Here is a 16,969-nt window from a genome sequence, read left to right as displayed (position 1 = left end):
TGTCCTCCTTGGGGATAACGACTATCGTGGCCAAACGCTGATCGGCCGGGAGGGAACCCGCCGCCAGAGACTCACGGAACATGCGACTGAGGAAGGGCGCAAGCTTGTCAGGGCGCAATTTATATAGCTCAATGGGCAGACCGTTGGGACCCATAGCCTTGCCCGAGCGAAGGGAGCGGATCGCGGTCGCTATTTCATCCACCGACAAGGGGGCGTCCAGCCGCTCACGGTCCTCAGCGGACAGGCAGGGCAAGGCGATATCCCTCAGTAGAAGGCGAGAGTCGTCCTCATCCCTGTCAGTCACTGGGGAGTACACAGCCCGGAGGTGGTCGGCAAAACATTCCACAATCTCGTCAGGCTCCGTCACACACACACCATCCGCAGCACGCAACTCCGGGACCACACGATTCACTCTCTCCTTCCTGTCCAGCCACGCGATCAACTTTCCCGCCTTGTCCCCGGCATCGTACAGTCGACCCTGCTGCTCCCTATACATAGTTTTGGCCGCGTCAGTGACCAGGGACCTATATTCAAACTGTTTCAGGCTGAGGGCATGGAGCCCGTCCGGAGTAACATCCGCCTCCAAGGCCGACTCCAGCCCCAAGATGTCAGTCTCCAGCCTCACCACTGCCTCACTCTTGACCCTCTTAGCCACCACTATCTGGGAAAGGGCGTGTCCGCGGATCACGGTTTTAAAGGCTTCCCACAGGGACATTGCAGAAGACACCGACCCCTCGTTATCCAGGAAGTATTGGTCCATAGCCTTAACCAGGCTGTCACGAGTCGTAGGGTCTCGCAGGTACCATGGGTTAATGGGAGCGATCCGCCCTGCAGACCGCGGCCCGGTGTCAAAAACAAGCCACAGCGGAGAATGGTCGGAGATACCCCGCGCCAGGTGCCTGACCTCTCGAATCCGACCAGTCTGCGCCGCGGGCATAAGGAAGTAGTCTAACCTAGAGAGACTCCCATGCGCCCCCGAGTGAAAGGTGAATTGACATTGGGTCGGATGCATTAATCTCCAACTATCCACCAGGCCGAAGGTCTCCAGCATCCCACCCAGCCATGCCTGGGCAGCGGGGAGGGTCCTTGGTGGGTGACAATCCAGTTCACCCGAAACCACAGAATTAAAGTCCCCGCCCATGAGCAGGAGGCTGTCCGGAAGGTCAAGCAGCATTCGACCCAAGTCAGTGAAGGTGGAGTTCTGGAGGCCCGGGGGGACGTAAACTGAAACCAGGGCAAGGGGCTGCCCCTCCCACCTCCCAATCAAACACACATAGCGCCCTCTGTCATCCGAGACTATCTTAGTGATCTCCACCGGAAGTGAGGTTCGCAGCAGAATGCCCACCCCCCTGGAACCAGTTGTGAAACCAGAATGGGCCACGAGGCGGTATCACCCCCTGTTCATTGCATGACAAACATTGCCAACCAGATGCGTCTCCTGGAGAAACACCACATCAGGAGTCAAACGACGCAAATATTGCAGTACTACACCCCGCTTGATACGGTCCCCCAACCCATTGACGTTCCATGACATAAGCCTCAACCCGTCCCCCCCCATCCCCCCCAATAGATCAAGGGTCCCCCCGCCTGCAGCACAGTTCCCAAATGTGGACAAAAATCAGTACCTCGCCCTGTAAACAAAAAACACACAGCAAAACAAACCCTCCTCCCCCCCAACCCCACCCCAGGACCAACTCCCCCCACCCTGCACCCCTGCGGGCCAAAAAACCCCCCCAACTTGCAGTGTGCCTGTCGCCCCACTAACCCCATTCTACGAAAAGAACCCAGAGGAGGTAAGGGACCCGTCCCCGCCCGCCCCCCTCACTGGTCCTGGTAAAACACAATATGCAAATGAAATAAGACCCGACTGTACAGTGCAAAAAGGCAAAATCAAGGACCAAAAGTCATTCTAAAGGGGACCCATCACCTGCGGTTCCCGCAGAGGGTCCGGGACGGCCACCTCCGTCCGGCAGAGAGTCCAGCCAGTCACTTGCAGCCACAGGAGAGTCAAAAAAGGCTGTCCGATCCCCATGTTCCACTCGGAGTTTTGCAGGGTAGAGCATTGAATACTTTAGGCCCAGCTCACGGAGACGACGCTTCACCCCTTGGAATCCCATCCGTTGTTTCTGGACCAGTTGCGTGAAGTCCGGGTAAAAATTGATGGTCGAGTTCTCATGACGAACCGGGCCGTGGGTCCGTGAGGCCTGCAGAATAGCGTCGCGGTCCCTGTAATAGAACAGTTTGGCCACGATAGGCCTCGGGGGGGCCCCCGGCCGTGGCCGACCGCCCGGAACTCGATGGGCCCGCTCCACGGCAAAGAACTTACTTAGGCCAGCCGAGGACAACTGTTTCAGGATAAGTTCCTCGACCACGAGGTCAACCGGGCGGCCGTCAGAGGACTCCGGTACACCTATGACGCGGATGTTGTTGCGTCGGGCCCGTCCCTCGAAGTCCTCAAGCCGCCGGGCCATATGGTCGTTAACCACCCTGATGTCTCCAAGCGCGGCCCGCAGATCCGACACATCCGCACCGAGGGTGGAGGTCCGTGCGTCGAGAGCCTGGACCTTCTCGTTAGTTTTGGAGAGGTCGGCCCGGATCAGGGTGACATCGATCGCGACAGTGTCAATCTTACGGGCCAGGGCCTCATATTGCGTCGCGATGGTTTCCCTGATGCCAGCAATGGCGCCCATAATGTCCTGCAAGGATAGTTCCGTAGTGGCGGTCGCGCCTCCTTCCGCAGTATCCGAGGGGAGGCCAGCAGCGCCAGAGGGCCCCCTGCCCTGGGTGTAGCGGTCCATGTTATTGCTCTGGACTGCCCCCCCGCGGAGGGAAGCCTTGGTCTTGCGGCCCTCGGGACCCCCTTTGCCCCCCATGTGAACACGGTCACCCGAGGGGACCTCCAATCAAGAGGTGTAAGGCACCAGCAAGAAGACCACAAAATGTCGGTATAGGGGGTCCGAGGCGATAGGCGCTCTAGTGGCAGATGAAAGAAAACCTCATGCAGAGGCCCAGGAAGCACCTCTCCACCCCGAGCGCACCTCCCTGCCGGTCTCCTGAAGTGCAAAACCGAAACCGAAAGTGGTGGATCGGCAGCTGGCACCGCGCTGAAGCCGCTGTTGTTCAATTGCAGCCCGGTCCCTCGGGTCACCTTCACCCCGGTCACCTCCGTCGGGTGGGTCCCAAAAGTTCCGACGACGACAACTCAGGATTCCCAGGTCCGATTTGAGTTTTGAAAAGAGATATACGCTCAGCTGGTCTTTATCTCCCAGATTCCATAAGCCACGTCAGGATATTCTCAGGATAAATTCCGAGGAGCAGAGAGGGTCCGGGGAGCCCTGTGCTCACGCGACCATCTTGGATGCGCGCTAGTTTGTGCAACATTGATGAGGTTACGGATTAATTGATACAAAGGGTTCACTGATCATAGGAGCTCACATGTTTCCAATAGTAAGTGGAGATAGCTGAGTGTGTGATTTATTGTTGAGCCTCATAAAGCTCTAAAAACAGAGCGGACTTCATGCAAGAAATTATATATTCTGGTTAAAGTTGCTTTATTCGATAAAAAATACCATAAAAGCATTCTACATCTATACATACAAGACACAAAACCTACAATTCTTAAAAATGAGTTATAGGTATAAAGTTAGTAGATAAATTTGTCCATCTAAAACATTGTGTCACAGAATAAGTAAGAATTCATAGGAATAAAACAATAAAACAGAACATCCTGATAATTCTAATTTAGCAGCATATCATTATCACTCCAGAAGACTTTCCTTTAGTATTTTTTTTCGCTTGTTCCATGCACAGCCTTAAAACTTTGCCACCCCGCAGATCAGAGGTGGAGTGCAGTCTGTTCTTAAAAGTCGGAGAGCAACAGAATGCTTTGTTGTGCCAAGGTTTCTGCAGATTGGTTTTAGCCATCTGGCCCTTGCCAGTTTGTATGCAGGGCAAGCAAAAAGAAAATGGGCTGTGCTTTCCTCTGGGGCAGGGCAACATGGGCATGATTGTGCTGAAAATTTCGGAGGATTCCATTTGGCTGTGAACGAATTTAAGGGTAGGGACCCTAACCTAAATTGGATATAAAGAGTTCTGTCTCTTGGGACTTGAATAAAGTCCATATATGGTTCAAAGCAACTGTATTGTTTGTACGAGAAGAACTCCTCGGTTAGTTTTCCCATATGCGGATTTCTTAACTCCCGATCACCTACCCAGTTCCAGTAAAGTAGTTTAAGCTCCTCTTTTGCCGGAGGGATCTGACTTGCCCATGCCCCAGACAGCCCAAGATCAGTTAGTAATTTCTTGAGGTTCGCCAGCCATTTAACTTTGTTGCCTAGGTCGAGTGCAAGGACCTCTGAGAGTGCTGCTGCATACCCAGAGAGCTCCTGCGTCTGCCGTAGGCGTGCCCAGAAGAACAAGGGACGGGACCTGGCAATGTCATTAAAGGGGCGCCTGCCCATATCGCATAAAATTGGTCTCAGGGGAGTGCTAGTGGGAAGTGAGACTAGCTCTCTAAGGAATTTATGTTCCGACTTGGAGATGTCATCGATGTTATCAAACCCCCAGAGCTCGGCTCCATATAGGGCCAAGCTCACTGCTTTACTCTCGTAGACCGCGAGAGCAGGAGCGACCGGTGTGCTTGATGATAGACTTTGTGCTTTCCTGATGGCTCCTGCTACTCGCTTATGGTTTAATAACATTTTATCCAGATGGGATATATATATATTCCAATACAATACAGGAGAGCGAATTCTAGATTCTTAATGCAGTCTTGTGAAGATGGCGGACTGGAGGGACACGACTGACAGAGCTTCTTCCTGTCTCTGCTTTTAGGAGTGAGTGTGTGACAATGTGTTCTTCAAAGCACAAGGCATGGATTCAGAACATATTGGATCATATCATAACCTCATTCTGCAGAAGTGCAAAGGTACAAAAGGGGCATTTTCAACAGAATTGCATTGTCTGTGGTGAACACACTAAATCAGTCACTCTACAAAGTGGTGCATGAACTACAGAGAGGACATATTAGAAACACAGAGCAGCAACGCCCTGAATTCCGGGGATCTCATGTCTGCAGCTCATGTACTATCCTACATAGGTATGGAGTTAGTCTACGCATAGAAGACACCATAATTACCAGGCCTTGATGTCCGTGATATAATAAGACTATTAGCACCCATGAGGCTAACAGTAGCCAACAAAGGCAAATTAACAAACCCACTGTTTTACTCTGATGCGTGTCCCTCCAAATAATCTAAGAATGCAGGCAAACAGGCCATAGCAGCATTGGAAGCATTCTGATTGGCTGAGCCAGTTTCAGCATTCCATATGTGCATTATCTGCAGTTGTTTGACTTGCAATAATGTTATGGGCAAATGAACCTTTCCAATACTGATTATCTGAGTCTTATACAGAAAAGAAGGTAATTTATTCTCTGGTTACAGGTTACATGTACATATGTGATGCATCACACACCTACCATACCAGGTACTCTCTTAATAATACTTCCAGCTTCTTCTAATAACTGCCAGAACCTGCACTGTGCACAGACTCTTCTCAGACGCTATGATTCAATGCACTACTTCAATTTGGCACCCTGCACATGCAAGTCTGAAAGATGAAGCACTTTGTATGTTCCTGCTCTGACACAAACAGACCGAATCATCCTGTCCCATCTTATAATTGTATCATCACACATCCATGTGTGCTCAATACATTTTCTTTTGAGGTCTGGCGTTAGTCAAGACCTTTTGATTTTACTAAAATTATATTTATAATATAATTACGTGAAGGTGCTTTCATTCACCTCTCTTCAACCATTGGTCTTTTGTCATTAACTTTTGCTTCCACCCACTACAGCATACATCATAGGCAATGGGCCAACCTACTTTAGCCACTGGCTGACAACTCTGAGTAACTGCATTTTGCTCTTTCGCAAGGAGCACATCCAAACACAAGGTAGTCCCTTTCAGTGCCTTCAGTCCCTTTCATTACTTTAGTGTTGCCTTTGTGATAGCTGAACAATTTCTACCAGCTCTTCGTGTTTTATTTTTGATGTGACATAGTACACATTCCAGCTTGATCACTTCCTGCTAACGTGGTTGTAATTTCACGTTGGAGTGGACATGGTTTACCTGACTTCTGCTATTTCACAGGATACCAGATTGTACCCATTTGAAACTGTTCTTTATAAACTTGTCATCTTTTCAGTATGCATACAGTGATGGGCATTTATGGCTACACTCGTGTATTTCATGCTGGTGTGTATTTTAATAGAGGACTACAGTTATACTTGTATACTTGTAAACCAATTTGGTTTGTATGTCCAGCTTGTATGTCTTTCTGGTATGCTTGCAGTGCTATCTATCATCTATCTATCTATCTATCTATCTATCTATCTATCTATCTATCTATCTATCTATCTATCTATCTATCTATCTATCTATCCATCTATCTATCTATCTATCTATCTATCTATCTATCTATCTATCCATCTATCTATCTATCTATCTATCTATCCATCTATCTATCTATCTATCTATCTATCTATCTATCTATCTATCTATCTATCTATCTATCTATCTATCTATCTATCTATCTATCTATCTATCTATCTATCTATCTATCTATCTATCTATCTATCTATCTATCTATCTATCTATCTATCTATCTATCCTACCTGCCTGCCTGCCTGCCTACCTACCTACCTACCTACCTACCTACCTACCTACCTATCTATCTATCTATCTATCTATCTATCTATCTATCTATCTATCTATCTTTCTAAAAATATGTGTATAACATAGTTACTTATAGGGTTTTCAGCCAGATTTCATCATTATTTTATTTTTGTGAGTCAGTCACTTCAGCCACTGGATGACTTCACTGAGAATCACAGCATGCTGCCTTTTCTTAAGAAGAATATCAGCACATAAAGTAGCTCCCTTTAGTGCCCGGTACTACTATGGTAATATCTGCTTTTGGAGTCCAAAATATTTTTGCATTTAGCCAATGTTTTTTTAGATTGAGAGAGACTGGCAAGTTTGTCCAACAATAACGTTTTGCATAACCGATGGCAATGCCAGACCTACTGGCTTTGCCAATGTTTGTTATATTAAGTGTTTAACATTTATGCAATACTCCTGCACCACCTTACATGCTTTGAGAGTAACGCGCTAAAGGTTATGCGGTGGCAAAACGTTGAAATTCCATCCAGCCTGGCCAAGAGAAAACCACAGTAAAGGTTTAAATGACTATACTTTGCTTCGAATTATTTGGCCCCCTGATCAAGTAGGGAAATGCTTTATACAGCAAAGACTGAACAGCATTGATAGCAGGCCCTGCTTGACTTAAGTTATAGTGTCACATCATACTTGTTGAAGTTGTTGTGTACCAGTTATCAATCAATCAGGGGCTTGTAAAGAGCGGCTACTCACCTGTGAGGGTCTCAAGGTGCTGAGGAGGGAGGCTGTGGTCGGACGGGGTGGAGTTATAAGACGACAACCTAGAATCTGGAAAAAGTCATTTTTCCTTCAAGAGAACAGGGTCCTCAAAGCAGGTGCTACAATGGTCAGACTAGCTTAAGCACTGAATGGTCAAAATGAGGTGAAGTTTGGAGGATCAACGGTGAAATGTAAGGCGTGAACAGTGATTCAGATAGCGCCAAAGATACGTTGGCCCAATCCCAGTACTACTGGTTACTCAGTAAGCCTGTCACATGAAGGGGTTATCCACCCACAGATTAAATCTTCTAATAGCACCATCTGCGAGGTTGATAGAATAAGAAATAAACTTTATCTGTAAACTGAATAATATAGGAAGTGATATATTGTGGCATGTAGTAGGCCACATGAAGGACGGCTATTAGAATATGCTGTGAATTTTAGAAATTACAGACACTTTCTCTATTTCAAAATGGAGAGCAGAGCCAGCTTGCTAGCCAGTGGTAATGATGGCAAAAAGCAAAAATCTCTTTCTGTTGAAAACCTGCCTTTGCGTGAGATGCTTTTGCTCAGTGAGATGGCCTCTCTATTTTCTGTCCCAGCGCAGCCCTTCAGTCAGCTTTCTGTGACAATAAATATATAGCTTCTTTTAAAGAATAAGGGGGCATATCAACAACAACCGGCGATAATTATCGCTAAGCGCACTTAGCGCTAGGATAATTATCGCCGGCTAGCGTTGATTTTCATCGCTGAGATAGCGTGCTATTAGCAACGCTTATCTCAATAGCGATAAAAATCCTCACGCTAAGTGGCTAACCTGAGATTATCGCTGGAAACCCAGCGATAATCTCACGTTAGCTTGTTGATAGGGACAGACAAACTTAGCCATGATATCCTCCTTCCATAGGATATCATGGTTAAGTCAGAAAAATACCAGATGTAAAAAAGCAGCGTTAACCGAGGTTAGCACTGCTTTTTTTGTCTCTAACAGGGTTAGCGATATTCTTGATAATAGGAGAGATGTCGCTTATCGACATTTCTCCTATTATTTTACTCTGGAATGCCTCCTTTGCATCTCATTAGAGATGCAAGGGGAAGCATAGAGTAAAAGGGTGCTAACATGCCAATTTGCATGTTAGCACCCTGTTGTTGATAGGGTGCTAGTTTTATCTCTGCTTTTTTGGCTTTTAAAGCCAAAAAAGCAGAGATAAAGCCCTTGTTGATATGCCCTTATGTCTGATATTTCAATAAATGTCTGAACAGGGAATAGACATTAACAAGCATAAATGTAAGTCATGGAGGAGTGATGGGAAGGCCTCTTCACCAGAACTAGGGTTGTGAAAAAAAAGGCTAATGGATTGCTGTAGTGTTGAGTTCTTTCAACATTTTATAGATGATCAGCACCTTGATCACCTCTCTCACCATAAATGCCAGTCTGCAATAGCAGATTCAGGTGGCACCAAGTGCCAAACAGCACATTGTTGTAGCCAGTGCCCCAGAGGGGTCTAGACTGATCCAGGAGGACTTGCTTTTTGTGCAGTACTGGCATGCATGATGGATGTCATAAAGTGGGCCTCTGCTGTGCATATACATTACAATTGGCATGATATACCAGTGTAGAGGAGGGGGGAAGAGGAAGGAGTCAGAAAAGGCCGTGTGGGTCAGCCCAGTATGTCAAGTATTGCCTCACTCAGAACGCAATAACATAGAGACTTGTCAATTCACTACAGTCCTATCAGCTCACTGACCTAACAACTAACAGGGACGGGGTTCTGCTGCTTTTTTACAGGGTCAAATGTATCTATTCAAGACACTTCTGGTTCAAGGTTGCATCTCTTTTATTTGGACTTTACCCCCGACTACAAAAGCTATCCTCTGGCAAATTAATGTTGATATCTGCTAGGCATTCCAACCAGCTTCATGGAATGATAGCAATGACAAGTGTGTTCAGACCATGTCCTGAGGAAGTACCTATCATAGAAATTTGGATAGCGCTTGAAACATTTACTTATTTAGCATTAGACTGCGTTATCTTCACTATCGTTTTATCTTGAAAGTTTAATTTTAACTGAGCCTCAGTTCCTGCAGATGAGACCTTGGACAGCCATTGCTTTGTATTTGTTGTTAAATGTGCTATTCTCCCAAATGTTTTGTGCCACTTTTTTTTCATAAATGTACGCAGTTTTCTGCCGCTAAACCGGCGATAATTTTAACGCCGTCCTTGATAATATGCCCCATAGTGTCTGGGGAATTTTCAATTATTTAATCTACAAGAACATGTGCTGCATGTTGCTCTATTTCATGACAGCTAATAAATTCCCTTTGGCGTCCCCCTTTTTTTCAAAATGTTTTTATTGTTTTCTTCATTAACCAGTACACACATAATTAGCTCCATGTCCGTGTCAAGTACTCAGTGCGTGGTTGAGAGCCACCCATGCAAACATTTTAAGGTGAATACAATACATTACAGTCGTAGATGAAAAAAAAAAAGTCCTTTAACAAGCTAGTTCACTGTCTTGCATTGTTCAATTCTGAGCGCATAGTGTTGGAGCCTAATAAACTCTTGCAAAACAACTGTATGGTCCTAGCCTGTGTAGATGAAATATTTTGTGCTAAGGGCTTTTCAATTCTAGTTTTGTGTTGCATGTGTTATCTGGTTCACAGTATAGGGGCGGGGGACTGGGTGGTCACCGGCGCTCTTTCCCAGGTGTTGGTGGGCAGGGGGTCAGCTACCTCAGTGGTATGTTCCCATTAGGGCTCTGGGGGGAGATGACATGGCCAGTTTGTCTTCCGATGCCTGAAAGGCTGGCAAAATCTCCATCCACCTGTCCGATAAAGGTGCCTGACAAAGGCCTCTGACCTTCTCCACCCGAAGGGTTGCTCCCTCCACAGATGCCCAAGCTTTCACCACTGCCTGTCATCTATTATGCAGTGGGCCCTCCAGGGACTTCCAGTAGCGTGCAATGTCTCTGCGGACAATGCCTAGTGCAAGGTTCACAAATCTATCCCCTGCTTTCATCTTCTGTTGGTGTGGAAACCAACCTAGTAGGCAGATCTCCACTGTGTACACATTTCGGCCCATATGCTGCCACCTCTAGGTGGTCCCCAGCTGGTTTAGGTTCCAATACTATTATGGCTTCCCTGGGGGACTCTGGGAGCGAACCACAGACCAAGGCCCCTGCATATATTTCTGCCAGAACTGGCTGCCTGTGCCTGGCATTTTCCCTCATACAAGTCCCTTGAGAGCCTCACGGATATCAAATTCTGTCACTGGCTCTACCCAGAACCTTGCTGTTAGTCATAGGGAGCTGCAGCAGGGTTACATGGTCCCGAAAGGCTCCAATCTCCTCAGCAAGGGGCGTTCCCGTGTCTCGGTATAACTCTCTGTAGTGTCTACCAAACACCTTAAGACTCTCTTGTTGAGAGTAGACCAGTGGGCCCTCCTGATCAGCGATACAGGCAACGGGTCATTCCTTATTGGTAGGCTGCACCAGCAGGGCTAATAGTCTGCCAGCTCTGCTTCCCTAGGTGTGTGCAGAAATCAGGTATTCATTCATGTCTGTCAAGGGCTCTTAACCTCCCTATGGTAGAGGCATGTTTATCTTTTTCTGCTGACAGTCTGTGTTAAAGTGAGCAGTTGTTCATAGACGCTCTTTGCAGCCCTCAAATTCCAAGCTCTACTATGGATAGGTCCCCTTTCAATGTGACATACCCCTACATATTATCCTATACAGAAACCCTGCACTACAGCCTTGAAGGCACCCCGGTCTATGTTAGTATGTCTTGCAGTGTGCCAATTGTGGTAGAAGTAGTCACATATTGTGTCTGCGAGCGGGTCGGCGAACATGGGTTTCTGCAAGTTTGTCAATTGTAGCCTCCAAGTGGCAATATGGGGGCATTCGCCTATCCCATCTCGTGCACATTAGCAGTAGTTTGTGGTTGAGATCGTGTGGCCAAGGTACTCCATAAGGGTGATATGTTCTTCAATTCACTGGTAGCACACCAGCCAGTCCAGGCAGACGTGTGAGGAATGCACTGCCAAGTAATAGGAATATTCCCCCCTTTTCGCATTCCTACCCCTCCAAATGTTGCCCAGGCCCCAATGATGCAGCCAGTCAGGGAAGCCCCAGGGTACTAGAAGAGTCCACAAGTGGAGCCCCCAACCTGTCCAAGGCTATGTCCAGAATGCACTTATACTGTTCCCATAGGATTATCGGGCTGCTCATATGTCAGCTGCATACCGTTGAGTTTCCCCTGTACTATTGCATATCTACCTTCTTTGTTGATGTCAGCCTTCATGGATTCAAAGGGGTTCCTGGTCTGATCCATATTAATGCCCCTCTTGCAAAGTATGAGTAACCTGTAGCATGTATCTGCCCCTTCCAGCATCGCTTCAGTTTGAATATTTTACGTTCAACTAGATGCATTTCCTGCAGGAAGGCCACATCCACGCCCCTGTATTTGAAGAAGGCCAGTATCTTACATTGTTTACTGACACACACCAGTCATCTCTCATTCCACGTGAGTAAGGTGTACCTAAAGTTCTCAGGAGCCATACCCTCTTCTCTCAATAAGTGGGTCCTGTGCCCACCATCAATAGCCTGGCCAGAGGTACATCCAGCCCCCCTGCAGCATTCCTTCTACAAAGTATGTCCATAGCTGAAGTATATGTGTCTATGCATCTGAAGGTTAGATCAAACAAAACTTAACAATGGTCCCCAACTACCTCACCCCAGTTCTGAGAGGCAACAGCCATACGTCCGGTGAACTCATCTACAGATACTGACTTGAACCAGACCTCTACTGCGCGTTTGCGGGGTTGGTCTCAGGGGTAGTGGCCAGGTATTTCTCAGCAAGGCCACACCGCCTCCAGCTCATCCCCCAAACTATATGGTCAGATACTCTGTGTCTCTGCCCCATTCGCAGCCTTATCGCAGAGTCTGTGCTACGTCATGTGTCCCTATGTCGCACTTCTCCTCTACCCGCTCAGCCTTCAAATATTGCCCAATGTATTCCGAGAGGAGCCCGGCTCATCATCTACCTTGGTTTAATCCATCCTCTCCCCCCTTGTTCCCCTTCACCTTCTCACAGATCATTATAGTGATGACCGGGCCCGAGCCCTGGGCATCCCTCTTTACTTGTGACATCATAATACTACACATATGACATGGCACGCACAAGGCTACCAGCACATTGGAATATGGTCTATACAGCTTCATAAACATCAATGCTCCCTCCACAGGACAGCATTCTGAGGTGGCACATTCAGAAGGTGACATGGCAGGAAGCTCCATTGACAACCTAAGTTAGACTGTGACTACAAACCGGCTGATACCTGTTTTCTCATAACATTTTTGGCTTTTACTATTATCCTAGTGTGTAGCTACAATGGTAATCTGATGTACCCCTCACCATTGGGCTGTATAAACATCCAGACTTGGGTGCGTCTGAGAGGAGTATGAATGTGTCACAGCCTCACGGAAACACAGAGTGGGCTGACTTTGAAATATACAATTTCACCTCCTTGCATGTGATTGCTGTGGGGAGTGGCAGTGATTTCTGCTCGTTTATCTGAAAAGTACAATTTCTTTTGGCGTGTAAATCCTTGCATGGAGTGAGTTGATTCCAAGTGCATCACTAATAAATGTCTGTCTTCATATATGTGTGTCTCATACATTTTAATCCGTGTTCATACAGGATTCCCACATGGAAGACTCGACCAGTAACTAAAGTTACACAAATGTGTGTGCTAGCATTGTGTGTATGTGTTAGAATTCCATATGAACACCATAACATAAATGGAACCCTGTAGTTAATTTCAAGAATCGGGATCCAGGTCGTGAAGAAAGTTGAGGACCCCAGACCCCAGAAACTTGGCTAAAATATGTTGATCTAGGTGAATGTTTGGGCAATAGCTATACCTAACATCCATACCTTTTGTTTTTTAATATTTCCTCTGGGGATTTTTAAACTCACTTGTTGGATCCCAACCATTAACAATAGGAGGCACTTTAACCTCCAAAATAAAGCACCCTGCTAAAAACAAGTGAGCCCCGCTGTCCCGGATGGGGGAGGGAAACCCAGTGATGAAGCATGCCACCTAGGTTTGTGGGTGAGCATTTGCCTTACATGTTCATGAGATCTACAGTTGAGACATTAGGTACCTCTGGATTTACGTATATTCTTTGACAATACCCCTTATGTCCTGGTTACTCAGGGCCGTAACACAGGCCCCCACAGCCTCTGTGGTGCGAGGGGGGGACCCCAGGCTCCAGGGGGCCCCTCAGCACAGCACTTTGGCCAGAGAGAGCACCTGATAGAGTCCCAAGGGGGGCCCTCCACTTACCTTGCAGGGGGGGACCCTCAAGGTTCGTTACGCCACTGTGGTTGTTTGATGTTATAGCACGTCTAAGTCAAGTCAAAGGAGGATGATTTTGAGAAGAATGCACTGGTAAAATGTCCTATATGAGCGGGATAGATTGGCGGAGTCGGCATCTGTGTTAGCATGTCATCCAGAAATTGTTGGACTTTAATTTCACACTAAACCCGAAGTCAGGCCTTCGACCTAAATTTGTGGGGCAAGAAGACTGATTCCTACCTTGGATATTGAAACAATTTCTTCACTTGCATCACTCAGAAAAAGCCTAAACCTCTCCTCTTCCTCGTATTCCTTTTACCCCGGTAACTGGTATTTGTCTTTGTCCATTTGTAACACCTGATCCTAGGCCCACATACAAGTCAGTTTCAGGTCAGCATGTTGTCTTAGTATCAGATGCATGCATTTAACAGAGCAATTCAATGTTCGGCTGCCAATATGCATAATATGTGCACAAGTGCTAGGGAATTTTGTAATAACATTTGCACCAACAAACATTGCTCTCTTAGTGGAAATGCCATTCATCGCTGGTTCGTGCAAAAGTCAGTAAAACATTGGCGCCCCAAATGGTGCAAATTTATGTAATCGGGCACCTAGACTCCTATTAGAACTTAGAATAAGGGTGTAACTGAGTGTTTGCCTAGACCCAAGTAAGCCTAAGTTTTTATACTGAAAAGATGAGCATAATATGTTTGAAAAGATTAGCTTGTTAATTCACGCATTTCAATAATTTCCAATAAAATTAACTCATTATATAATTTTTCAGAAAAATTGTGAATTCAGAGAATCCAGTTCCCTGCTTCTACTTTCGGATTATGAGCCAACGGTCACTGAGATACAAGAGACCTTACGCCAGGAAGACTTTGTATTCGCTGAAAATCAGGACAAATGCATGGAAGAGTTCAGATACAGCGCAGGTGTCCCACAGAGTACACTACCACTGGATCTTTCCTCCACACCTCTTCTCCCACGAGTTGATGGATACAAACCGCAGATTTCCAGCGAAAGTACTTGTGAAAGTTATCTCCCTCAAGGGTCTTCACAGACTTTCCAAGAAAATGGAATGGAATTGGACAACACCACAAGTCCCATTTTTCTTTCATGGACAGAGATGGTAGCAGATGCCAACAACATGACTAAGGACAACAGAGGTAGTGAGTCAGTGAATATTTTCTCCTGCATAAGGATGGAACATGGTGAGTCCATGGGATTTGAAAGGAACACTGAAATAATAGGTGGCTTAATTCAAGACGACACCCCCCCTCCCAATGGAATAGGATGCTCTTTAATAATTGGAGGTACCGAAACTCCAGACCCAAAGCCCTATTTTCCGCAGATCTTTCCAAAACAGCTGTATTCAATATGCAATTCACAAGAGCTGGTGTATAACCCTCCAAATGAAGAAAGCAAGATAGAACACAAAAATGGGACATATCTTTTGAAGCTAAACGCTCGTGCTTAATAGATATTCCTAATGTTTACATTACTTTTTGCACAGTGCACAGTACGGCATGCTATTTTATAATGAAATTTACATTTAGAAATCATTTTGATTTTTATGAATTGTGGACCTCTGTTGCATCAAAGTCCTACATTTTAGAGATAATCAGGTAAGTCTGCCTCTTCTTTATTATTAGGCGTGATACAAAGTGATCTTTGCGTTTTCAAATGAAACATAGTAGTGTTAAAAATAGGCTACTCTCATTTCAGCTCCCTTGTTTTTAAGTTTTTAAGTTTGGCTTTAATGGAGTTGCAGTGCAATTCATGGCAAATTTACCGAGTAAACAAAATGAATAAAGAGCAAGAACTTGAATGCAAAAGTGTAGGCTTTGTTATTCATGCTTGGCCAGGAATAAATGAATATTAGATAATGTTTGATTGGTACGGAATTTTCTCATGTTATTGGTGCATTGTCTTGAAGAGGTATCTGCCTTGGCAATTTGTTTAACGGGGTTAAGAATTTACTATAGTTGCTTGTGTGCATTTCACAGGAGGCCTGAGTGAAATAAAGAAAACTACGATGCTTAACTTTTATTTCCGAAAGTACAGAAAATATTTTCTTTTAGAGGCGTGTTCTTCCACAATTAGGTAATTCTTTTTTAGACTGGTTTATCTATCGCCTGCCAAAATGCCTCTATTTTCTCTGTGCAGAACTAGACTACAGTTAGCCTGAGTTTCATGACCAATGTTACAACACATATCATAACAAAACCAGGGGTGGTCACTAAGATGGGGGGGGGGGTTTAGGATTCCTAGCAATCACGCTGGCATATCTTGTTACCATACATTATCTGAGAATTAGGACATGAGGGAGGCTTAAGGGGCAGTGGAGAGTGAGAGAAAGTGAGAGTTGTGCGGATTGTTAGCGGTACGTAAAACAAATTATTTTATAAAATAACCACCATTTTTAAAAACTTCAAAACAGAGAAGAAAGAGTGTGTGAGTTTGAGTTTTAGCTTGTGTGTGCATGTAAAAATCCTACCTGAAATCCACCAGACACCTCACCATGCCAGACTGATCTCACCTGTTCCCAACTATTTGTTAACTAATACATTGATTAGGGGGGTGTAACAACCCAAACACCCTTCCTAAAGCCACGCCTCTGAACAAAACGTCAGCATTTGTTCTTGCACAAAGGGTGCAGGGACACTGTGGTGGCTGGTGACAATTGAAAGTAGTGGGCCATAAAAGCTGGGCGTGACTTTTAAGTAGCGAGCAAAGGGAGCAAGCTTAATGGACGAACTTGAGGACCAGGGGAGGTCCTTCTCCCGAGGAAAATGTTTTTAAAATTTGGCAAATGGTGCATTTTAAAGCAAATTAATTTAACGAGAGAGCAAGGTTTATAAAGCAGTCGGAATGTAAAGGTCTTGAAATATTAAACATATTAAAAACGGCCCCATATCTTTCTTTATTAATATGTTCAGCAGTTACTGTAATTTGCAAATTGTACAGCGTGACAACTTCGAGCTCCTGAAAGTGTGTGCTTGCACTGTATGTGTCATCGATTGTGGAAGAAAATGCTCTAACCAGGATTCAGGAAGCACCTACAGTTGCTGGCTGCAATCAGTCATATAGAAAAATGTGCTGAGAGGTCTTTAAGTGGGCTCTATAAAAGGGAACATGTATTATACATTTCCGTGATTCCCATAGC

The 16,969-nt window shown here is 45.7% G+C and overlaps 1 protein-coding gene across 1 annotated transcript in view; it reads left to right on the top strand.

The window, feature by feature from the left end:
- Positions 1-15,638, top strand: part of LOC146834787 (interleukin-12 receptor subunit beta-2-like) — a 745,756-nt gene extending 730,118 nt beyond the window's left edge. The window contains exon 16 of the mRNA XM_085602323.1: positions 14,585-15,638. Within this exon, the coding sequence (XP_085458449.1) occupies positions 14,585-15,280 (696 nt within the window). The 3' untranslated portion in view covers positions 15,281-15,638. The remainder of the gene's footprint in view (positions 1-14,584) is intronic.
- Positions 15,639-16,969: the final 1,331 nt, after the last annotated feature.

Source organism: Triturus cristatus, chromosome 4_2, assembly GCF_964204655.1.
Source record: "Triturus cristatus chromosome 4_2, aTriCri1.1, whole genome shotgun sequence".
Lineage (NCBI taxonomy): Eukaryota > Metazoa > Chordata > Amphibia > Caudata > Salamandridae > Triturus > Triturus cristatus.
Note: the sequence above shows the minus strand (reverse complement) of the source record. Positions and strands in the feature narration are given on the sequence as shown.